Below are 25,665 nucleotides of genomic sequence, written 5' to 3'. Positions count from 1 at the left end.
ACTGCTTCACTGCTACAATTCAACAATTCTTCGAAGTGCTTCTTTCACTTAGCTGCCATCGTTGTTTTGTCTGTCAGCAAATTTTCTTCCCGGTCATTGCACATGGCGACCACTGGCGTAGTCTTGTACCGCGCACTATTACTATTGACAGTTGCATAAACCTCCGTAAATTGTTCCTGTCCATATTTTCTTGCGCTTCAGCAATCACACTCTCTTCGTGCTGCCTTTTTTTTTTTCTGCGGTGGATTCGATTCTCTGCTGCTCTTGCCACCCTGTATCGCTTCCTATTGAGCCGGGTACCGGCCACTAGCATTCGACTTCTTGCGGTATTCTTTTCATTCGACACTCCTCGTCGAACCAACCATTACGTTGGCGTCGCTGAGCGGTACCTATCACCTCTTGGGCTGTTGTTGTTACTTCTTCATGGATAAACTCCCATAAACTGTTGACATCTCCAGATCCGTTGGTCTAACCTATCCTCTCGTTTAGCTTTTGATACTCCTGTGCAGCAACCCTTTTGGCTGCCAAGCGTTGGATATTGAAACGCATCGTTCTGTTGTTTTTTGAACTCGTGACGCTGGATAATCGCGTCCGGATTTTTACGGCTACAAGATAATGATCCGAGTCAATGTTCGGGCCTGTGTAGGACCTTACATCTCAGATGTCCAAAAAATGTATCCCGTCGATCAGTACGTGGTCTATCTGAAAGCAAATTTCACCATGCGGGTGTCGCCAGGAGTGTTTTCGGATATTCTTACGTACAAAGCAGACTGTACTGCTGGTTGCCATTTCATGCTTAGCAGCAGCGAATGTCACAAGGCGCAGACCATTATCGTTGACAACGGAGAGAAGGTTTTCCGTTTCAATGACAGGTCGAAAGAAACTTTATCTACCGATCTGCGCATTTTCATCTCCGATGACTATTTTGCCATCTTGTTTTGGGCACTCTCCGTAAGCTTCGTAGCTCCGTAAGATCTCTTAGAACTCATCCTTCATGTCATAGGCTTTATCGTTAGTTGGCACATAGATGCAGATCAGGCTGTAATTGGAGAATTTGCCCCTCATCCTCAACACGCAGATTCGGTCGCTTATCGACTACCACCGAATAGCTCGCTTCATCTGTTTCCCGATCACTTTGAAGTCAACTCCTTACTGCCTTATCGCCGCCGCAGTAGTCAATGTGGTACTTAAGGCGAAGCTGGAAGTGTTTTCTCATTTTTTCGGTTTTTAATTTTTTATTAAATAACGAAGCAATATTTTCAAAATCGGTTTTCGTGCGCATGTAGAGTATGGATCAAGGTATCTTCTGGATTTTTTTGAGGTGGAAAATGTTTTCCATTTTTGCAGAAACCATTTTTTTTTTGTGAAATTTTGTTCAAAAATGGTTTCTGCAAAAACGAAAAACATTTTCCACTACAAAAAAAAAAATCAGAACATACCTTGATCCATACTCTACATGTGCACGAAAACCGATTTTGAAAATATTGCTTCGTTATTTAATAAAAAATCAAAAACCAAAAAGTGAGGAAATGCTTCCAGTTTCGCCTTAAGAGAAGTATTAGTGAAGGGATCCACCGCTTGGAATTCGCGTTTTCCGGTTTTGGGCCAGCGTTTCTCCTGGACAGCTGCCAGGTTAACGCCGACATTCCGCAGTTAACGAGCCGGAGCCCAACACGTGTGAGTTCATTCAAAGTTTCCACGTTCCAAGATCTGACTTCGTTGTCCCTCATTCGTTGCCGGGTCTGTTGCCGTTGAATCAATCAGTTTACTCTACTATTGCTTTTTTTTTTTGGTGTTTGAAGGTTTTCAGCAGGCTACCCTACCGGGCCGCGCTGCCTACATCGCGTTGAAGCGGCTACCTCTTATGCCTGACGCGATACAAGATTTCATACTCAGTCGCTGGAAGCCAGAACAGACGCTGTTTGAGCCGCACCTCCTTGGTGAACAGACGCTCGGTACGTACCTCCTCAATCTAGCTGAAGTCAGAATGACACCAGTGCCCAGGCTGCATTACCAGCTAAGCACACAACTCTTAGCTGGCGGTCTTTGTCATCGCTTGACCCGTGGAAGCATGAGGTTGGAACTTGTGAAGATCAAAGCTATGTTGGACGCTCTCCTTTTCGACTCACCGTTTTACAGCCCACTTTACTGCACTGGAAACCACCTTCAACAAAACCATAAACCTCGCGTTGAGCGCGCTATCGCACAGTTTCGTAACCGCGACTTCCACCTGGTGCTGCTGGTACTTTTATCACTCGACCGCTCGCTCTCATCGGATGCAATAATATGAATTACATCCGATTAACGCAACTCCCGATCAGCCAGAGGCATGGGATGTAGTCAGCAACTCCGCTGGGTGGTAGAAGGGTGTCGTCGAAAGTGAAAGCAGCCACCGACCTATACCGGCCGGTGGTGCTGCAACTGCGCGAGTTTCGTGTTCGGACGTGGTCCAGGCTTCTGAAGATCACCGCTCTTCTGCTGTGGATGTGGAGTAACCACGATCAAGCTCATACGCTATAGCGATTACGTGATTCTTGATGCCGCCGGTATGCGTGAATCGATCCTCTCCTCTCGGGGCACGGCGGAGGTTCGTTTGGGATCTAGGTAACTTGGTTGCAGCGCAAGGTTGTAAAAAATTGGACCACAACCGCTGCCGAAAGCGGAAGTCATGCCGCGCCGTTTTTCGGGTTTCACTTTTTTTCTCTGTCTCTGGATCGTGGTCGTGGTTTGCAGACACGCATGGTGATACCCACTTTACCTGGCGCAGGCTGTTAAATTCAATTTTATGTTGCAGCTTTTGTTTTAGCACTTTTTAATCGGGTGCAGCACCCGTGATATTTATGTGCATAGATATAGCGAAAGTGTTGAATGCGGTAGCAACTGGCAGAGAATGCACATTGTTCGGCTCCAATGTACGGAATGTGCGAGAGTGCGGGTGTTTGCGCTGATAGAGGCAACTTTAGGCCAGTAGTGGGTCCTCTCCTGCTGTTGTTAATAGTGGTGAATCAAATTACCAGTGACATCTATAATTGGGTGATGTTTTATTGGAAAGTTTTATGGCGATCACTGCGCGGTCGGTACCTAGATGAAATAATCACTTGCTTTATGGGACTTTCACCGTCATTTGAAATGGAAACCAAGTCAATCGAGCGAATGGTTTTTATCAGACGAAAATTTCACACACGGCTGCCAAGCGTGGATGATGTGGATAAAATGCAATATTTGCTCATCTGAAAAATAAATAAAACGTCAATTAATGTACTGTTAGAGTTATCCATCATAGTGAGGAATATTTCGTTTTTATAATAATATACGAAAGCTATCACTGACTGGATGGCTTTTATTGTTCTCTCGAACTTTACTGAACACTGCATGTGTCAACCTCTGCAGAAGGCTTCGCCCCTCTTCTACGTTCAAGAGTTCAGCTGAACCAACGTTATTGCTACTGTTCACAAGCCATTAGCCCACATCCTTAGTTTCTTCGTGTTTCCAGTTCCCATAGAATCCGCCCATGGGACCACCAGCCTGGATCAAGGTCAGCGCCAGCCAGTGACGGGAACCGTCCTGACTTTCCCTTTCGCGCGAACCACTTCAAGCCCATCATTATCAAGATCTTGAGGAGCACTTGGAAACACAAAGCTTACCCACGCCCCGTTTCTTGCGGCAAATTGGGCACAATCACACCATTCTCGAAGTCTAACCGGTTAGCAAAGCCGCTTCCTAGAATGGGCATCCCCCTAGCAACTGGAAGAACCAGGGAGCCATCGACTTCCTAGATAATCACCGCCGCCGCCGCCGTCGGTCACTTCCCGCAATCGATCGCGGGGTTCCAATTATTCCAAGAAATGGAACTTGAAGTTGATACCATCAAACCCAACGGCGGCGTGTGACGATCCCTACCAGTCAGGACTTACCCGGTCACTTACATAAAAATTCAATGATCGTCGTTCGGAGCATGTGCAGCAGTACGGTGTATTTAATCTACTGTAACTACCATAATCTTATTCCAATTTAAGTGCGGACCGGGTCTTAATTACGCTGGAACTCCATTTATCACCGCTGTTCGATTGCGGTAGAAGGGGCTTTGCGACAATGGAAGAACTAATGTAGTTCATGAGAAAATCGAAGAAGTACATGCATTCATTTATTTGCTCAACATCACATTAAGGTAAGATATAATCAACAATAGTACGCCACAATACTCGGTTTGTGGCTGCCACTCTCCATCCTCGGTCACGCCCAACGGCTTCTCGGTCAACGCCTTCTTGCACCATCCGGATCAGTCACGAATAGCAGCTTTGCAGGGTTTTTTTCAGCATTCTTGCAACATGTCCTGCCCATCGTATCCTTCCGGTTTTGGTCACCTTCTGGATGCTTCGTTCGCCGTAAAGTACAGTGGGCTCGTGGTTCATCCTTCTCCTTCACACCGCCAAAGATCGTCCTTTGCACGCGTCGCTCGAAATCTCCGAGTGCTTGCAGGTCCTCCTCGTGCATGGTTCATGCCTTGTGCCCGTAGAGGACCGGTCTTATTAAAAAAAAACCTGGTGCATCTTTTTAGACCGCAGATTCTTCTGAAACTCGTAGTAGGCACGACTACCACTGATGATGCGCCTTCGTATTTCCCGGCTAGCATTGTTGTCTGCCCTCAGTAAGGATCCGAGATAGATGAATATTACTACCTAGACGGAACAGGTCGTGTTCGGTTCCGCCTGCTAGCATGTACTTTGTTTTTGACGCATTCACCCACAGTCCAACTTGATAAATTTCCACAAACTTATTAACTTTGGATGAAAGACGACGGAAGTTGACCTGGGATATGACTTTGTAGGCGGCATTTAGAATTGTAATCGCTCTGAAGTTCTCGCACTCCACCTTACCACCGTTCTTGTCGATGGGGCAAACGACTCCTTCCTTCCTCTCCTCCGGCAGTTGTTCAGACTCCTACATCCCCGGCCAACTTTTCCGAATCCATCTTGATTATTTCAGCTCCTAAATAGGTGTTTGTAGTAGTGCTGCTTCCACATTTCGTTCACCTTACGTCCGTCAGCCACGAAGTCTTTTCGGGATGCGTTGAGCTTCTGGTAGAACTTCCGTGTTTCTTATGAACGGCAGCTCCATTTGTTCATATTTCGCTTCTTCTTGGAAGAGACAGATCTGCACTTTCCGATTTTTTTTATCGCTTCACGTTCTGTCGGGTCCCATGCTGCAGCATGACCGCCGTCGCTGTGTTCTTCTCTTCCAAAATCTCTATTCTCATCGTCGAAAAAATTGTATTTTTTTTTGACTCTGTTCCCCATACCTGAAGTTGGTCTCAGCTGCGTTGTTGATGGCTATTTTATCGTACTCCAGCAGTCCTCTAGAGGGGCTTTATTGAGCTCGTCCTTGTCCGGCAACGCTGCGTCGACATTCTGCATCTGTGCGATGGCGGCCGTCGGTACCGTACGCTGTTGATCGCAGAGAGTTTTTGTCGCATTTTTACAAACACCAGGTAGTGGTCAGAGTCGATGTTAGCGCCATGATTGATTCTAACGACGATAATGTCGGAGAAGTGCCGTCCGTCAATCAGGACGTTGTCGATTTGGGATTCCGTCTGCTGTGGTGATCAACCCTTAACAGCCTTAGACGAACTACTTTTTTCAAACAGGTACTCTTCAAAGACCATTCAATCAACGTTTTGAAACCAATTTTTAATTAAATGCGGTTAGTTGGTCTTCCAATATCTGGGTGTGGCATCGCTCTGACCCCTCCTCCCTTTCAGGGTATTGAGAAACGCGTTGCCACGAGGGTATTTTTCGGCAAATTTATTGAATTTCACGCATACCGTTAAGGAGCTACCGGATGTGGCCACCGGACATGATCTCTGGAGAAACCCCTTACTACAGTATACTGGAGTTCACATACATAATCAATTCGTTGTAGCTTCTTGTATTAAGTTCAGTGGTATGGTGTCTTAGAAGAGTTTGTTCTATATACTTAACACTTTAGGGGGATTCACTAAACAGCGTAAACCGATTAAACTGGTTAAACATCGCGATCACCAAGGCAATCTTCGATTATATCATTCGCAAAATAATGAAACATTTCAAATAAGCAGAAAATCATGGCTTACGCAGCAATTTAGTCTGTTTAGTGAGTACCCCTTTTATTTTGTAATTTTCTCCTTTGTGATTAATCCACCTAGGACGATAGGAATTTACTTTTCTTGAAAATGAATATAGCGTATTGGTGTCTTCTGCAAAGTTGCAGAAAAATGTATTTGCCGAACAAACTATCACCTCATTTGCTTAACTTTTAAATGCTTTGTGTCATTTTCGTGGACGACCCCTTGTAATAGGTTTTGCGATATAACTTTTTTTTATAGATTTTTGGAAACTTTCAAGTGTTCTCTAAAGTTGTTCTTTATAATGAGCAATACACCTCTTTCTGCTCCCTCTTCCATCCTTTTCTTTCTCGTGTTTGTTCTGAAGAATGAGGAAATGAATGAAAAATGATGCTAGGAAACATTCATAAATTTCTGGTAGAATCCACCAGGAAATTTGGATTAGATTTCTCAGGCAATGTCTGCAGGGATTCCTTCAGGACTTTTAGAATGGCGTCCAAGAGCAGTTTCTTGAGCAATGCCAGCTAAAATTGTTTAAAAAATCTCAGCTAGAATTCCTAGGAAAATTCTAGTAGGTATTTCTAAAGGAGTCCTACAAGAAACTTCTGAAGAACCTTGGAGAAATCTCTGGAGACAATTTTGAAGGTATCACAGAAGGAATATGTATAAGAATATGTTTAAAATTCTTCGAAAAAAAAAACTCTGAATCGATCCAACAAGAACTGCTAGAGGAAGCCCATCAAACATTTGTTGATGCATTCCTAGAGAATTGTCTTTAGGAATACCGGATGGGCTTCTCTCTGGGATTCCTGCTGATATTGTTGAAGAAATACTTTCAAGAGTTCCCTCAGGAACTTCTCCTGGTATTCCTCCAGGGAATCCAACCCAAGTATTTCGCCAAGAATTTCTTCATGAATTCCTCCATGTATTTTCCAAACATTTCCGCAATGGTTCTTCCAGTGATTTCTCCAAGGATACATTCAGATTTTGCTCTCAAAACCCTCCAATATTGTCTGCAGGGATTCCTCCAGAAATTCTTACTGAGACATCTGAAGAGATTTTTCCATTAACTGTTCCAGAAAATCCCCCTTCGGATTCCTCCAAAAATTTCTGCAAGGACTCACCCAGTAATTGTTCTGGCATTACCAAAAGGATTTTATTGCTGGGATTCCTCCAGTAATTCCTGCTGTAATTTATTCATTCTCCAAAAAATAGGTATTCCTACCCGAGCAGAAGAGAATAGCAAAACAATAATTAAAAAATAACATAACTTGTTTTATTATTATTAACTTATCAAGGAATTACTTTTCCATAACATGTTTTGTTGGACAATCTTATTTTGTTATTACATATACATCTATTGATATGCACCTATTGAACAACATTCAAATAACATATTTTGTTATTGAACAAACTAAGTTATTTTTGTGATATTGAGAGTGTACAAATATTTGATAAACAATATCACAACAATAAAAAGCTTTTAAATTATAACTACAACATTGGAGATTAACGTTATTTACAGCATTCCGTACATATTATCAAATCATTCTAATTATTATTGTTGTCAGCTTATTATTTTATGAACACTTCGACAATAATGTCCTGTTATTATCTTGTTTTGTATCCAATTACATATAGTCGTATCCATTCCATAGAAAATTTCAGAATGTTGTAATACTTGGTGGATTAGTAGTTCTTCGGAGATTCGCAATTAGAACAACTCTATCTGAAGGGTGGTCCAAAAAATTTTGCTTTTGGTTTGTTATCAATAACTTTTGAATATCAAAATTTGTTATCGAAATATTTTCCAAATTCATGGTTATTAAGTTGTTATTGATACAAACCATACATGTTATTAAATTGGTCTTCCAGAAACATTTTTTTTGTTATGTTGTCTGTTATTTTGCCGCTTGTGACACGCAAGTTTATAACATAATGTTTAATATTAATAACATTAAAATAACTGATTTCATTGCTTAGTTATTTTGCCAAAATAACGCATTTTGTAATGCGATTGTTATTCTCTTGTGCTCGGGTACTGGGAATCCTCTTGAGATTATTTTAGGAACTACTGCTGGAATTGCTCCAGGACTACTACCTGGGTTTCTCCAGACGTTTCAGGTAGGTGTCCTCCAGGTTATTTTTTTTTTCTGGGTATCCCTCCCAATATCTGCAAAGAATCCTCCAGGAATTCCTGGAGAACTTAATTGCACTTATTTTAAGATATTCTAGCTTAAAATGCTTGTAAATCTCAACAAGAACTCCCGAAGAAAGTGTGGATGGCTTTGAAGGAATCCCTGCTGTTTACTGGATCTATTGCAAGAGAAGTTTTTCTAGAGGAATCCTTGGAGAAATCATGGCAGAAATTCCTGGACGAACTTCAGGAGTACTCCTTTGAAGAATCCTATGAAAAACCTTGCAGGGATCCTAAAAGGATTTTTTGGAGGAACCCCAGCAGTCATTTAAAATTCTTCTTAGAATTCCTGCAGGAATTCCTGATGCAATTCTGCAAAAAAAAAAATCGGCTGGCATTCTTCTATTGATTTAGCGAAGGACTCCTTCAGAAATTGTTCCGATGATTCCTCTAGGGATTTCTGCAATAATACCTCTAGGAATTCCTCTTTGAATACATACCACCATGTATTATTACTGGAATTCCTACAGAAACTCCTACCAGGATTTCTCCAAGCATTTTTGCTGTGTTTTCACAAGCATTCCCAGATGGTATTTTTGCAGTTATTGCTCTTACGAATCCTCCAGGAATTGCTGAAGAATCTCCATTAGGAATTGCTTTAGGAATCCCATTACGAATTTCTGGGGAAATCCCATCAGGCCAGAGACCTGCTTAATCGAACTAAGTGCTATAAAATGTATTCTAGATAATTAAACGTACAGTTCAACCACTCACAAATAAATAACAGCCAAGATTATTGAACTGTTGTGGTAGAACAGAATTGAAATGGCTAGTTTGGCATTGCCCGACGTTTCGGTCCCGTGTATTGGACCTTTTCAAGGGATAAGCAGTCAACCGAGGAGCTTCTTGAAATGCCATTTAGCATTGAACATTAAACAGAGATATTTTCTCATAATTTGTTGGGACTTCTTGCACTGCATACTACAGATCACAGCGAGCGACACACATCTAACCAGATAGTTAGACGCATATTTTGCGTCTGTGTACGTGTCGAGCATTCGTGCCGTAGCCTCTACAACCAACTCATTCGGTGTGGCTCGGCTGTTCGAGTGTGTGGCGACACTGAAAGATTGAAACGAAATCGTTTGCGATTTACATAATGCTCGTTTTGCCACCTCTTTGCATCTGATGGTCATCGATTGGCAATGCACGGTTCAATCGTAAGCGATTAAAATACGGTTGATAAGTTGTGATGAGCACTCATGAGGTGATAATTTGAAACATTGATTGGATCTTCCAACACCTATATTTCAAACAACGTGTTCAATTCGCTCACAGATTGTTTTTTTTTGTTCGGGTGAGCCACTGCGACCAGTATGTAGATCTTTCGTGGCATTACCCGTATCCTTAGTATTTAGTGCATGTCGTACTACTTCATTGTCATTGAGAGGCAATGAAGCATCGATTTCTGTACAGTTCCTGTTTTGTTATCCCTGAGGTGTAAGAAATCGATTGCGATGAAAAGGTTACGTTATCATAGAGATTTAAATCCCAGTGAAAGAGCGCGCCTAATCAAACACAATCCATTCGCATTCTGAGAAAAACAAAACGGTGGTACTGATATTTATCCATGCATCGGAACTCTAGCCCCATCCATGTTTTGCTTCTAGTTTAGTCCCAGGACAACAAAGAAAAACCCGGGACTTTAGGCTAGTTGCAAAACTCTGTCAAATTAGAGAATGTGTTCTGCAATAAGAATGCACGTGAGTCCTTAAATTACCAGAACTTAACAGTCCTTGATAGGTTAGTACGCAATTAGATACGTAAAGCATGTTTGTTTTCCTAACATCAAGTGTAGTCTCGGGTGGGCAAGGTCCGATTCTTTAACTATCAGCAAGGCAGAATAAATGCAATTTTAGAAATTGTAACAAGTAACAAGGACTTTATACCATGCATCCTTATTACCAAAACACATTACCCCAACTTGACAAACCGGATGTCACTAGGGTTCGGTTTGGTAGATCTTGAACCGTAACGCAACACATAAAGGCGATCTACCTACGTTACGGGCTCCGTTAAAGATCGAGCATATTTTAAACCCCCTCAACCATTCTTCCATAAGCACGGGTCGCCTGACACCTTGGATTGGGGTTCCCTGTTTAGTGGACTTTTACCCCCGGAACAGGGGGTCCGTAGTGTTATTCTTAGCCAATTGAGACAACCGCTACCGACACTACACAGCTACAGCTATCTAGGCTGATCGGGAAAAGAAGTTAACATTGATGGTTAACTTCATATGGACCCGAACAGCCGGATCACAGATTGTTACTATGAGTTGGTAAAAAGTTAGAAATCTGACAATGTTAAGGAGAACCTGAAGGGTTCATCATCATGACTAAAAATAAAATATATCGCTGATTCCATGGAATGCCACAGTGGGAAAATAAGGTAAAAAACCGACAAAGAATTCTGTAACTTTTGAAAACCACGAATGCGGTTTACGAAGTTATACTTTTCTAATGCAAAAATGTGCGGGGAATCCAATAAAACCGGTTTCATAGGCCGCACGGATCGTTAACATGCTCATTTTACCCTAATTCCCCAATTTTTTAGCCATTTTTATAGAAATTCATGTATTTTCAGAAGCGGAAATGATCTTGAAGTATGAAAACTCGACCGATCATGCTCATATATATTGCGGATATGAATAAAAATGTTAAACTTGACCGCATGAATGATTGTCATGCCCGTTTTACCATATTCCCCCAGATTATCGCATTTCTGGCAAGATATGCCATTTATCTAGGGAGAAAATCAGTAAAAATCCATCAAAATGAGTTTTTACCTGGTAAATACATTTGAGCCATCGAATATATCGGGATAAAAAATCGAACGAACTGGTTTTTGGTCATTTTGCCTTGATGCCCCAAAAATGTCATTTTTTGAACTGAAGAGCTCTGCAACTTTTGAAAACCATGAATGCGGTTTACGAAGCCATACTTTTCTGATGTAAAAATGTGCGGGGAATCGAATAAATCTGGTTTCATAGACTGCACGGATCGTTAACATTCTCATTTTACCCCAATTCCCCCATTTTTAGCCTTTTTTGATAGAGATTCATATATTTTCAGAAGCGGATGTGATCTTGAAGTATACAAACTCGACCAATCAAGCTCATATATATTGCCGATATAAATGAAAATGTTAAACTTGACCGCATGAATGATTGTCATGCCCGTTTTACCATATTTCCCCAGATTATCGCATTTCTGGTAAGATATGCTATTTATCTAGCGAGAAAATCAGTACATGTCCATCCATATGAGTTTCTACTTGATAAACACATTTGAGCCATCGAATTAATCAGGATAAAAATTTAACGAACTGGTATTTTGGTCATTTTGCCTTGATTCTCCTAAAATATCATTTTTTTTTAATTGAAGAGTTCTGTTACTTTTGAAAACCACGAATGCGATTTACGGTCATGTTTATCTAATGTAAAAACATGTGGAGAATCGAATAAAATTGGTTTCGTGGGCCGCACGGTTCGTTAACATACTCATTTTACCCCAATTCCGCAATTTTTCGTGTGTTTGATAGAAATTCATGTTCAGATGCGGATACGATATTGAAGTTTAAAAAGTCGACCAATCAAGCTCTTATATATTTTGCTGTAATAAATAAAAATATTAAACTTGACCGCATGAACAATGCCCATGCCCGTTTTACCATATTTCCCAAATTATCGCATTTCTAGAAAAATATGCTTTTTGTCTAGGGAGAAAATCGGTAAATGTCCATCTAAGAGATTTTAATTTGAATAACACATTTAAGCCATCTATCTATTAAATCAGGGAACAACAACGAACATATATCTTGGTCATTTTGCCTTTATGCCCCATGTATGCTATTTACAAAGTCATTTTTTTTAAGTTAAAATGTTCGAAAAATTTAATGAAACTGGTTTTAAAGGCCACAAGGATCGTCAGAATACTCATTTCGCTTCAATTTCTCAATTTTTTGTGGATATTCATAGAAATTAATGTTTTATTTTAAGTGGAAATGACCATGAACTTTGAAAACTCAACCAATCAAGCTCATATATACTGTCGATACAAATGAAAACGTCACACATGACCGCATGAATGGTTGTCATACCCGTTTCACCATATTCTCCCAGATTATCCAAATACTAACTGTGAATAATGTGTTTGTTAAACATTTTCAGTTTTGTACTTTTTAGGGTTAAACAAGCTATACATCTATAAACAAAATCAACAAATTACAAATTTAATAAAATTTTGTTTATTACCAATTTTAACTATCTAAAGAAAACGTGTTACGAAAATCGGTCGGAAATGCTTTTTGCCTATTTAGCACTGATTCCTCGTAAAATAAACAATTAACTTTACATAAGTGTGTAACACAAAAATAATCTGATCCGTTTTTCTATAAAAACAGTTTTTTAAAGATAAAACCCGTGAATTCTAGATGCAGCTTGTTTAACCTTGAATACAATAATTTAGATGAATTCGCAAAAAAAACGAGTTCAAATCACAATTATGACTCATGCGGGCATTAATCCAATTTACAGGATTTTTGTCTTAGAAAATTCACATCTTAGAATAAACGCTTTTGATAACATTCTGAGTTGTACAGTTATTCAAAAAAGGATATTTTTCGGGGCATTAAGGCAAAATGACCAAGAGCATGACCAAGATACAAGTTCGTTCGATTGTTGTATCCTGATTTATTAAATGGCTCAAATGTATATTTCAAACAAAAACTCATTTGAATGGGCCTTTTTGGATTTTTTGAGTGTTTATATTTCAAAGTCATTAACGCTTTTGAAAATACATGAAATTCTATCAAATCCCAAGAAAATTGAAAATTGGGCTAAAATGAGTATGCTAACGCGCATTAACCCCTTGAGGCCTATGAAACCACTTTCATTAGATTCTTCGTACAATTTTACCTAAGAAGGTTATGACTTCATAAACTGCATTAGCGGTTTTTCAAAGCATATAAAATTCTTGTACATATTCAAAATATTATATTTATATTGCGGGATTTCCAGCAAAATGGCAAGATAGTTCGTACGATTTTTATTTCCTGATGTATTGGATGGCTCAAGTGTGTTTTTCAAATAAAAACTTATATGAACTCAACAGATTTTCTGAGCTTTTATACTTCAAAGTCGTTTCCGCTTCTGAAAATACATGAATTTCTATTAAAAAATACTTAAAAATAGGGAATTGGGGAAAAATAAGAAAGTGCGATAACGGTCCGTGAAGCCTATAAAACCACTTTAATTCAATTCCCTGCACATTTCTACATTAAAAAAGTTTGACTTCGTAAACCGCATTCAAGATTTTCAAAAGTTTTAGAATTCAGCAATTAAAAAAAAAGATACTTTTTCAGGGCATCAAGGTAAAATAAACTAGATATAAGTTCGTTAGATTTATTTATCCGGTTCAAAAGATGGGTCGAATGTCTTTTTTAAATAAAAAAACTCATTTGGATGGCATTTACTGATTTTTCTTAGATGTATGCTATGCTTGCCAGAAATGCGATACATAGGGTAAAATGGGCATGACAATCATTTTGTCAATGCGGTCAAGTTTTCTCTCCAGATAAACAGCATAGCTTACCAAAAAAAAATGCGATAATCTGGGAACATATGGTGAAACGGGCATGACAACCATTCATGCGGTCAAGTGTGACGTTTTCATTTGTATCGGCAGTATATATGAGCTTGATTGGTTGAGTTTTTAAACATCAAGGTCATTCTGCTTCTGAAAAAAACATTAATTTCTATGAAAATCCACAAAAAATGGAGAAATTGGAGTGAAATAAGTATTTTGACGATACTTGTGGCCTTTGAATCCAGTTTCATAAAATTTTTCGCACATTTTAAATTTAAATAAAATATGACTTTGTAAATAGCATACATGGTTTTCAAAAGTTACAGAACTCTTCAATTCAAAAAATGATATTTTTGGCGCATAAAGGCAAAATGACCAAGACATAAAATCGTTAGATTGTTGTTCACGGATTTAATAGATAAATGGCTCAAATGTGTTATTCAAATAAAAATCTTTTCTTCCTCGACAAATAGCATATTTTTCCAGAAATGTGATAATCTGGGGGAATATGGTAAAACGGGCATGGCAATTGTTCATGCCGTCAAGTTTAATATTTTTATTTATTTCGGCAATATATATGAGCTTGATTGGTCGAGTTTTTATACTTCCAGGTCGTTTCCGCATCTGAAAATACATGAATTTCTATCAAACACACGAAAAATTGCGGAATTGGGGTAAAATGAGTATGTTAACGATCCGTGAGACCTATGAAAACAATTTTATTCGATTCTCCACACATTTTTACATTAGATAAACATGACTCCGTAAATCGCATTCGTGGTTTTCAAAAGTAACAGAACTCTTCAATTCAATTGATATTTTTGGGGAATCAAGGCAAAATGACCAAAAAACCAGTTCGTTCGATTTTTTATTCCGATATATTCGTTTTTTTTTATTTTTATCCTGATTTATTCGAAGGCTCAAATGTATTCACCAATTAGAAACTCATATGGACGGACATTTACTGATTTTCTCGCTAGATAAATAGCATATCTTACCAGAAGTGCGATAATCTGGGGGAATATGGTAAAACGGGCATGACAATCATTCATGCGGTCAAGTTTAACATTTTCATTTATATCGGCAATATATATGAGCTTGATTGGTCGAGTTTGTATACTTCAAGATCACATCCGCTTCTGAAAATATATGAATCTCTATCAAAAAAGGCTAAAAATGGGGGAATTGGGGTAAAATGAGAATGTTAACGATCCGTGCAGCATATGAAACCAGATTTATTCGATTCCCCGCACATTTTTACATCAGAAAAGTATGGCTTCGTAAACCGAATTCATGGTTTTCAAAAGTTGCAGAACTCTTCAATTCAAAAAATGATATTTTTGGGGCATCAAGGCAAAATGACCAAAAAACCAGTTCGTTCGATTTTTTATTCCGATATATTCGATGGCTCAAATGTATTTACCAGGTAAAAACTCATTTTGATGGATTTTTACTGATTTTCTCCCTAGATAAATGGCATATCTTGCCAGAAATGCGATAATCTGGGGGAATATGGTAAAACGGGCATGACAATCATTCATGCGGTCAAGTTTAACATTTTTATTCATATCCGCAATATATATGAGCATGATCGGTCGAGTTTTCATACTTCAAGATCATTTCCGCTTCTGAAAATACATGAATTTCTATAAAAATGGCTAAAAAATTGGGGAATTAGGGTAAAATGAGCATGTTAACGATCCGTGCGGCCTATGAAACCGGTTTTATTGGATTCCCCGCACATTTTTGCATAAGAAAAGTATAACTTCGTAAACCGCATTCGTGGTTTTCAAAAGTTACAGAATTCTTTGTCGGTTTTGTACCTTATTTTCCCACTGTGGAATGGTTTAAAGTTCACTCTGATTGGATATCATTTTATTTTTTTTCTGTGTTCTGCCAAACAGAAATTTTGAACTTACTTCACGAAGAGCTGTTAGAATTACTGGATATTTTACATGGGGTTTTTGACCCTATTCCCGGCACAATAGGTAAACAAAATTGTTCATTGCCTAAATTTACAACGAAACGACCGTTTTCGCCTATTTCTTTCATCTGAAACAGATATCTTATTGCGTGAACTTGTTGTTAACAGTGATTGTTGTGAAGATTTTCTGCCGGAAAGTTGATTTTAAACGAGTTTACTGCACCTAGTCCAACGCCAATTCTCGGCACCAGTGCCGAACTTCCAGCAAAATCAAATGGGGAATCACTTCGGCACTCATCTTTGTGCTGCCGAAGTGCACTCCTCTGCGTGTAATATTTCAGGCCAAACATTTCAATAGATCCTATCTGCATTTGAGAGGCTCTCTTTGTTCACTTTCTCTTTCAATTATTACAATGTAATGGTACACTTTTCAACTATTTTTGCAGTACAAATCAAAAGACGATTGTTTTGACCATCGTCCAATGTAATCATAATACAAATAAACAGCTGAGATATTAACGAAAGAGAGGGAAACCAAAGAGAGCCTCTCTTCTGCAGATAGGACCTTTAGACATGTTTGGCTTGATTTGTTTTGAGCACTTGTGCGGCGCGGCTTCAGAGTGAAATTGTAGCTCATTGACTGTGGATCCCGTCGCGGAAATATTGCGGGAGATGATTACATACGGAAGTGCGTTTGGAAAATATGCGGCAAGTGATATTTTGATTTGTTTTGCTGTGAGGTGCCGGGAATTGACGCGGGTGCCCAAGTAGGGTTTCGAACTGGAAGATTAAAATATCTTGATAAAATGGTTAAGAAAACTCAATTTTTTTAAAATAATAGTTGGTTCAGTTTTGGTTCGGTTGTGTATGTTATAACGAAAATCGACAAGCTATGTAATTTTGCTTGAACATTTTGTTTAGACTGTGTATTGCAGTACAAGCAGTGTATTTTACGAGCGCACTAAAAGAGCTCCCACTTGCGATACACATAACTAGAATCTCTGAACAAGGAAGAGACCCCCAGCGAGTGAGGTACTGCACGTTCTTGCCAATAATATAGGAGTTTTTATTCCCTTCATTCCCATCGCGTTGCATGATTTTTTTTATTTATTTCATTTTCCACTTGCCGTATGATCTTTTTAAAAGCCACCGAACCTCCCTCTCTCTATAATGGTAGTGTTGCTGGCTGCTGGCGGTAGGTACAGCCGGTTACCTACAATAGTCATTATCGTCACCATCGCACCACCGCACCGGCACGTCTCGTCGAGGAAGAAGCTGCTGCTGCTGCCGATCGTGGGCCAGTCGGCGGAGTCCTTGACTTGATCATCGGCACAATCCGAGATCGTCGCTTCTAGAAGCTGCGCTGCGGCGCACGCTAGAGAGGGAGCTAGCTTGCAGCAACTTGGACCCCCGGACGACGACGTGGAGCATCTATTTACATACCGGTAAATCGTGTGCGCAAGCGAGAGTGCAAGTGCAAATACTGTGGCCTTTGGAAGCGCTGCTGAGGCGCTTTGGATCATACCTACCTACTCTCGGAAACGATGATTCCATAATGGAGTGATGATTAGTGGGATGATTTGTGTGTGGAACAAGTTGCGCTCATGACGTTGGAGCCGTCGGGGAGGCTGAGCTAACCATACATACGTAGGGATGGGAGCAGTACATATCCGGTTCTGGGTAGATTTGTGTACCTAGTCTACAAAGGTCAAGGGGGATGTACGCCTTCGAAAACGGTAATCGAAGTAGGACAATCATGTCTGATCATGGTTATTTGCTATGGAAACGATTCTGCAGGTCTGGTCCATTAGCTCTACGGGGTCAATGTGAGGTGCGGACTTCGTGAAGGATGTAGAAGTATATCCACTATAACCATGCTAGGGCCTTATTGTCTGGAGGGCTAAATGTCCGCTTCGTTATCGGATGGTCAGAGGTTCACCATTCTTTTCCGGCCAATATACCGATTTCATGCTACGGATGACTGTTTCTATCTCCTACACTGATGGAGCTTCGGTGTTGACACGGGTAATACGTTAAACCCTAGGTGGATCATGCTGAGGTGTTGATGATGAGGCCAACACTTGAAAAAGGTCTCAAAATTGCTCAAACCAGCGTTTCAACTTGTCAGCTGGGTCGGTCAGTAACTGTCCTGACGTGTTTTTTACGGGCATCGTAGCATTCATCTTGGTCCCACTAAGGCGACGCGACGTGAGACATCGTAGAGGAGACGGATGTCACCGGTCTTTGCGGCTTTCTCGCCTTCGTCGGCTAGAATCCGCTCACGCTCTTTCATCTCGTCTACATGAGCGTTTCACTTCCTTCTCGAGAGTCGAAAAGTGCTGACGGGCTACGGCTTTGGCTTATCGTGTTTTCGCTCGCTCTATCGCGGCTTTGGCGATCCTTCTTCCTCCATGTATCATCTGTGATTCATTGCTTCCTTCGGATGCGTATCTCACCCAAATGATTCTCGCCGGTAGCGATGAAGGCGTTCTTGATGGCGCTCCATTGATCTTCTACGCTTCCACCTTCTGGAATATTCGCATCACAGTTATCTAGCTCCTTGACGAAGGACGCAGCGCCTTCCAGTCGGCGTGTGTAGAACCGGCGCCCGATTTTATACTCCTGTCGATAGATCCTAGCAATACGCAGTCGGATCACGCCGATTAGGAGATGATGGTCAGACGCAATGTCGGCGCTACGTTTGTTCCGCACATCAAGAAGGCTTCGTCTCCATTTTCGGCTGATGCGCATATGGTCCATTTTATTTTCCGTGACGCCATCAAGGGAAACCCATGTCACTTCATGCACTGGTTGATGAGGAAAGAGCGACCCCCCAATCATCATGTAATTATTACCAAAAACTCTGCAAACAGCTCTGCGTTCTCGCTCATTTCTCCGAGATCATGGCGGAACCAACCCTTGCGTTGAAGTGGGTCTTAAGGGGATTTCGGAGGCAATTCAGGAAGTCTTAGAGCATGTAGGCTGGGTTCAGATGCGTTGCGGAGGGTCTCAGGTGCGTTAAATAGGGTCCGAGGGAGTTTTAGGGAGATTTTTGAGGCATTTAGTAAAGTTTCAGGGCATTTTCGATGGGATCAAGAAGCGTTGCGGATGCGTTTCGGGAGAATTTTCGAAGGTTTCCGAGCGTTTCAGGTGCGTTACATGGGTTTCGAGGGGATTTTAGGAAGATGTTTGAGGCATTTCAGGAATTTTCAGAGGATTTTCTGAGACCCTATCACAATATCTTTCAAAACTCCCCTGGAATGCCCTTTGATATAAGGGTGTTCTTGAAACCCTTGATACGACCCTGACCTGAAATGCCTCGAAATGCCTCGAAATGCCTATGAAACCTCTGTAATCACATTGAAACGCCCTTCTAGTCATCATAATCATTTGAACATGCCTCCGAAACTCCTTTGGACGCCTCCCTGAAACGCCCTTGAAATCTTTAGCCATTAAAATGCTCCTGAAACCTCCGGAAACTCTCAGAAATGCATTGTAACGCCCCCCAACACCCTTGTAACGCCTTTAGAGGCTCCTGAAACCCTCTGAGTTGCCCATAAAGCCTCTTAAAACGACTCCCAATCCTCCTTACTACTATTGAAATGCCTCTGAATTCATCGTAATCCCATTTAAATGTCAAAACCTGACAGATCGTCCTTAAAAGGCTCCTGAAATCCCCTGAAACAACCCCTTGAAACGCCCCTGAAGACCCTTGTAACCCCTTCTTCCAGGTTCTCTGGGGAACATTCGAAGTTTCACTCGGGATTTCTCCAATAGTTCTTCGCAGAGTTACTCGCAAGATTTCAAGACAATTATCCGGAAATGTCTTGTGAAAAGATTAGGATGGGTTAAATATGATCCATGTAAAACACGCAAAAAATGCGGCTGAAAATCCAGGAGTAACTATTTAAAAAAAAATCTCAAAATCATTACTGAGAAAAATACCGTGACAATTTCCGGTAGGGATTACAAGAAGTGTTCTGAAAGCAATCTCGGGAAAATCTCAGGAGGGTTACTGCAAAACGAAATCCGGAACAAATACGAGCAAAATTTTGAGAAAAAAAAACGTGAAAACTCCACAAGACATGTCAGAAAATGATCCTGCAAACTCCGATAGAAACTCCTGGGGAAAATCCAGGATAAATACAAAAACATAACTCTTTAGACTTTCCGGAAGCAAAACCGAAAGGAATCTTTCAAGAGACGGGCCGAGAAAACTCCCAGAAAAATCCTTGGTTAAATTTCAAGAAAAATCTCGCTAGAAAATTCCTTACGAAACCCCGGGGGAAACTTAAGAAGACTGTATACGAACATGTTTTGACGAAATTACAGGTAAAACCCCAGGAGTAATCCTGCGAGGGACTCACTCTGGATTATCGGGAATGATTTAGAAAGAAATTCCGGAAAATGCTGAAAACTCGTGAGAAACTAATGAAGAAATCCTGGGTTGAGTTCTAGTAGACATCCCGAAATATAGAAAAAAAAGCTTCTCCGGAGCCTTCCCGAAGAAGGTGTTTGGCTATTCGGCTGAACGCCGTTTGGCCGAATGTCGTTGGCCGAATGCCGTTTGGCCGAATTATGATCAAAAAATTCACAGACACTGACAAACTCTGGATAACGTTCTAGCTGTCAATGTGATCATCACTGATATTTCATTCTTGTTGGCTTTCTTGTTTTACCGAGGGGATTAGTTGGCGTTGAAACTGCTAAAATTTTGGTGATATTTTTCCTTCTTTGAATCACATCACTCGATCACTCGAGGGTTAAGCGTTCTCTTTTCAGCCAAACGGCATTCAGCCAAATGGCATTTGGCCAAATGACCTGAAGCCCCTGAAGAACTGCACCATAAGTTCTGAAGGAAACTCTGGTGATAATATAGATAGATACCTCTGTAGAAACTCTAGTATAAATCCTGGGAGGAACACCGTAAGTCATCGTGAAAAAACAGTCAAGAGGAACTCTGGGAAAAAACGAAAAGTTCTGGGCTAACCTTTGAGAACCTCTTGTAGGAATCCCGGAATGAAGCCTGAGAGTAATCCTAAGAACATTTCGAGGAGAATAATTGCTATAGTTTTGATAAAAATACTGGTTGAAATGCAAGAACGAAAAAAAACTGTGAGAGAAATTCAAGAAGACAGGTCAAAAAAAGTGCCACGAAAAAGTACGAAAGAGTTCTTGTGAGACATTCTGGAAGGCGTTCCAAGAAGTATTTCTGTGGAAGTGCTCATAGAACATTAAGCTGAGAAGCAGTCTTTGCCGTGCTTGGGACGTTACGTCAAGAAAAAAAATGACGGTAAACCCACTCTGTGAATCTGTGAACAATTGATGGAAAATTTGTAAATCTAATTAAGGGATTTCTAATTGTCCTGGTGGATACGCGGGAAAAAAAATCCTGTAGCCAAAATTGGCCAAATGAGTCATGATTTCGCGATGGAAATACCATCACGAAAAAGGTCTTGATGTCATGAATTATTTTGTCGCAACCTTATATGTAGTAACGTTTCAGATAACTGATTTGGGATTTTTCGACTGGAACTGGATGTTATTGCGTAGAAACGGCTATCTCAGTCTTAATTTACGACGATTTATTTTATTCTACCAGACGTTTCGGTCATGGGTTTTGGCCTTTTTCAAGGGAAAAATTGTCTATCGTCCTTGTCCTTGTTATAAATTTGCATTTGCGTTTGTCAATTTATCCGGGTCATTGCTTTTTTGTACAATTTTAGGGTAATTTAAATGATAATTTTGGTCAGAGTTTTGCTTACACATATAACGACTGTTTTAAAAATGGTGAATTTCTGTCTGACAGGAACATAATTCATGAAAACACATACATCGTTCGTGATTCTAGATATTGTTATTTATTATTCATACCGTCTAACCCCGTGTATTTGAACGACACCTCATGCAAACCAACGGGGTTCATTTTGAGTTTGAACTTCTAACATCCCTGTAGGCAACGGAAAAACACTGCTGACAACCTTTTTTGGAGTTTTGTTTTGATTCTGCGTTCCGTTTCACCCCGTTCCATTAGTAGAATGACGTTTGAACCATTTTTAATTTGAACTATGCGCGGGGGTTAAAGTAAAAAGTGTTCAGATTAGATGCGGTCAAACCAACGAAGGTAGACGGTATTTCAATAAAGTTGTTGCGACCCCTAAGTCGGCGCGTTAACCGAAGTTAAACGAATAAGGGTCAGCTGTGGTAACGTCCACGTGACATGTAGGTAGCCACCGATCGATCCGCTCCTCGTTGATGAATTGCAAAAACAAATCAAAACAGAAGCTACATGAAATGTGTTGTGCGGTGTATGCAAGCCAAAATTATTATTGATTTAGATTATTCTTTATTAGCATTAGTAGATCAACAGTAAAATTTATGAAATCGATCGTATAGTAGTGTGCTGGTATGCTGGAAATTCGTTAGCCTTATAACTCAATTTGAACCTGAATTGTATATTTTCAAGGATAACCTATAATTGAAGTAAAGCTAAACACAATTAGTTAAAACTAAGTTCTATCGAAAAACACTGCTGATGGAACTCCTTGATTGAGATGAAAGATTGGCTGGCAGACTTGCATTGTGAGTCGGAATCATGTTTACAGTAGTCGAAGCTATGATTGCATGAAACAGAGCTATGTTTCATGACTTAGCGTCATGCTATAATGACTACTCAAGTAACACACTTGTCACCGAAGAGTCACGGTGGCGCAGGTTTTTGTTGTGCAGAAGTCACTGTGACTTACTTCTAGCAAGTAAGTGTTTATTTGTTAGAAGTAAGTCATAGTGACTTCTGCACAACAAAAACCTGCGCCGCCGTGACTCTTCGGTGACAAGTGTGTTACTTGGGTAAACATCTTGATCCTTTATTTTTCAAAACGATAGTAGCTTCGTATAACGCTTTTCATAATCATGATTCCTTATTATTGTTGTTATTGTGATAACCATCGTGTTGGTCATATTATCACGACTTACAGTCATGATATAATAAATCAGTTCATTATTTCATGACTTTTTGGTCATGAATTCGACTACGATTTATTTAAAGTTTCAAAAATTTATATAAATATTTCATTGGTTTTTTATATTATTTCTCAATAAGAAATGACTCAAAGTCCACAGATTTCTAAATTACGGAGCGGATGGTTAGAAAGGGTTGGTTCATTTGGGTTCAAGGGCACGTCACTTCCAAAAGATTCCAATCGCATCAGCATCGACAGCGCCAGCAACTATTGATTGATTACATTCACTTCTGAACGGCGCAGGAGTTATGCTAATCATTGCCACCACCACACATACACCGCGCCGGCAGAACCGTTTCCGAGCTGACCAACTGCCAATGACTCCGATCCGATGATGACGATTGGATAACTGCTTTCCTCCAGTTTGCTTATCGTAAGCCCGCCGAAAACTGGTTTCATCTCGAATCCGGCGATGGCGATTTTCTTACACCACCGAGCCGAGACAGAGAGCTTCACAAATAGACGGGGGTCCACTTATAATATCACCATAAATGTGTCGCGGTTAGTAGCCAGCCGCACGCTGATGGGAATCAATTTTTTGTCTCATAAATCCACCGTGTATTTAGGGGGTCAATATCCCCCTACGATTGCGTTGTCAGGTGCCACGTTACTTCCGGCTTCACGAAGCGCAGGATAGAGATATCATCTTCGCTCCCTCTTTAGTAGATCGTGACTTGTGGGATGTTGTCTGATGGTTGAACTATCATCACTATAGTAAAGTTTTTAAAGCTGAACAGCTGCTGCACGAGGCTGGGCTTAGCCTCAGCCTTAAAGGTGAAACAGTTACTGGTTCTGAGAGTGTCAATCAGTCCATAAATATGAAGTTCGTTTCCCGTCTCGACGAGATGTTGCTACTAAATATACTCCTATCAGATCCGACGATGATAATTAATTTTGCGGTGTGGCAGTAATGGCGATTAGGTGGATGATAGATCACATTTGTATTCATTAGTGGCTATGGCTACTTTGTATGCGGATAAGGAAAACTACGATGTGAAACAGCATTTAAGTTATCTTTTTCATTAATTTTTTGTTATTTTTGTTTTTTTTTATGCTTTATATTTTTATTTTTTTTTATAATGGTTCTTATTTATTTTCCTATTTCTATTTATTTTCCTTCTTTTTCTATTTTTTATCATTATCTTGGAACACTGAAAACAGACAATTATAAGTCCAAATTATAAGCTCTGTAATGACTTTAACGATCAACTTTAAAATAAAATCAGGAGCTGTAGCAAAATCTTGGCAATGACAATGGCAAGCTTAGGGTTAATCAAATTGAGTGTTCAACCGGTTATTGCTAGTTTCCAAATCTTCTGTTAAATTTATGTCAAACTTGATTAATATTCCACCTTACTGGATCCATAGCTCATCAAAACATATGGCGTTCCCTTATCACTTTGAATGATCTTGAAAATTCAACAATTCACAAACAAACTAATTCGTCTTTTCTCTTTCTTTGCAGGTGGTGTCAACTTACGTCGTAGGACTTCGCAGCTGCGCCACTCCCAAACAAACAAAACTTAATCATCCCCCCAATCCCTTATCCATCATCACGATTCCCGCGCCACGCCCTCTGCCGGCCCAAATCCCAGTGCCAATGGTGAAGTGACCGTTGCGCTCTAGCCGTACGCGGTAACATCGAGGGCACCCCACGCACCTATCTTGACTTGATCCCAGTGATCCCTTCCCAGTCCCTAGTCCCTCTCCAGCAGTAAATCTCCGGCGTATCATCACCGACCGCAATCAGCTGATTAGCGGTGAATCCCCCTCGTAATCCTCTCCCCTACCCCACACATAACGAAGCGCTATGTTAAACTGTACGGATTTGGCCTGCGTGCTGCACCACCACCACTTCTATGCGCATCTGCATCACCTGAAGCACCATCTGCAGGATGACCACGACCACCATGGGCACCATGGCCACCACGAGAGCCACGACCATCATGATTCAGGTGAGTGACTGTCGATAAGAAATGTTTCATTCAAAACTAGGAGACGTACATACAGTCGGAGAGAATTTCGAAAAGTTTAAGTTGAACAGGCATAGTTTCATACGAAAAAGGCAAACACAAACAACCGTTTTGATTTGATTGATCACTTGTGACAAGTGCGAATTTTTCGACCATTTTGGGACATTATGGTGCCGTGTTTGGCAAAAGCCCCGAAAAGTGCCGAGAGGGTCCACGGGTGTTTTATAAGGTGATTTATAGCGGGAAAACCGGTTCGCGCAGTCAGCGATGTAGTAAACCGCAAGATTCCGAGAAATAATAAAGACCAACCACCATTATATGGTCTCTGGACAGAGCGTTGCCTTTGTGGGCATTGGATAATTTACATAATTTTGGCGACACTGACTGTTCAAACGCTTTTGAAAGTCGGATGTTTTCGACCAGATAAGTGGGAATTTTATCGCGTATGATAATGACTATACAGATTGCTCAACTATTGAAATTTTCGATCCGGGAGGGAACTTATTTACTCGTGTGTTGTTAATGGTATCTCCCTTTTTCTAAGATAACGTTTATTTAAAAATCTTGAACAAATCAACCAAAGAAAAAAAATAGACTGGCGTGCTCAGATGTTGTCATCTAAGCCAAAAAAAAACATGGATTGGAGTCACTTTGGATTTCTATTCTGCGGGATTCATACCTGTTCTGTGGCTTTGTTGGTTAAAGCGCCGGTCTAGCGAATACGGAGTCATGGGTTCAAATCTCACCAGATATCGTATATGTACACCCGATTTTTTTGCACGGATCGGGTTTTTGCTATAACTCAGCCAATTTTCAACCGATTCTCATTAAATTTTGAACAAATGTAGGCACGATTAGTACTAT

At 40.4% G+C, this 25,665-nt stretch overlaps 1 protein-coding gene across 2 annotated transcripts in view; it reads left to right on the top strand.

Moving 5' to 3' along the window:
* Positions 1-25,665, top strand: part of LOC109408847 (protein catecholamines up) — a 519,706-nt gene that overhangs the window by 14,855 nt on the left and 479,186 nt on the right. For both annotated transcript variants that reach the window (XM_029863770.2, XM_029863772.2), the window contains exon 2: positions 24,294-24,783. In XM_029863770.2, coding sequence (XP_029719630.1) covers positions 24,639-24,783 — 145 coding nt within the window. In that variant the 5' untranslated portion in view covers positions 24,294-24,638. The remainder of the gene's footprint in view (positions 1-24,293; positions 24,784-25,665) is intronic.

The sequence above is a fragment of the Aedes albopictus genome, chromosome 1 (assembly GCF_035046485.1).
Source record: "Aedes albopictus strain Foshan chromosome 1, AalbF5, whole genome shotgun sequence".
Lineage (NCBI taxonomy): Eukaryota > Metazoa > Arthropoda > Insecta > Diptera > Culicidae > Aedes > Aedes albopictus.
The sequence above is the reverse complement of the archived record's forward strand: the minus strand, read 5'-3'. Positions and strand labels throughout refer to the sequence as shown.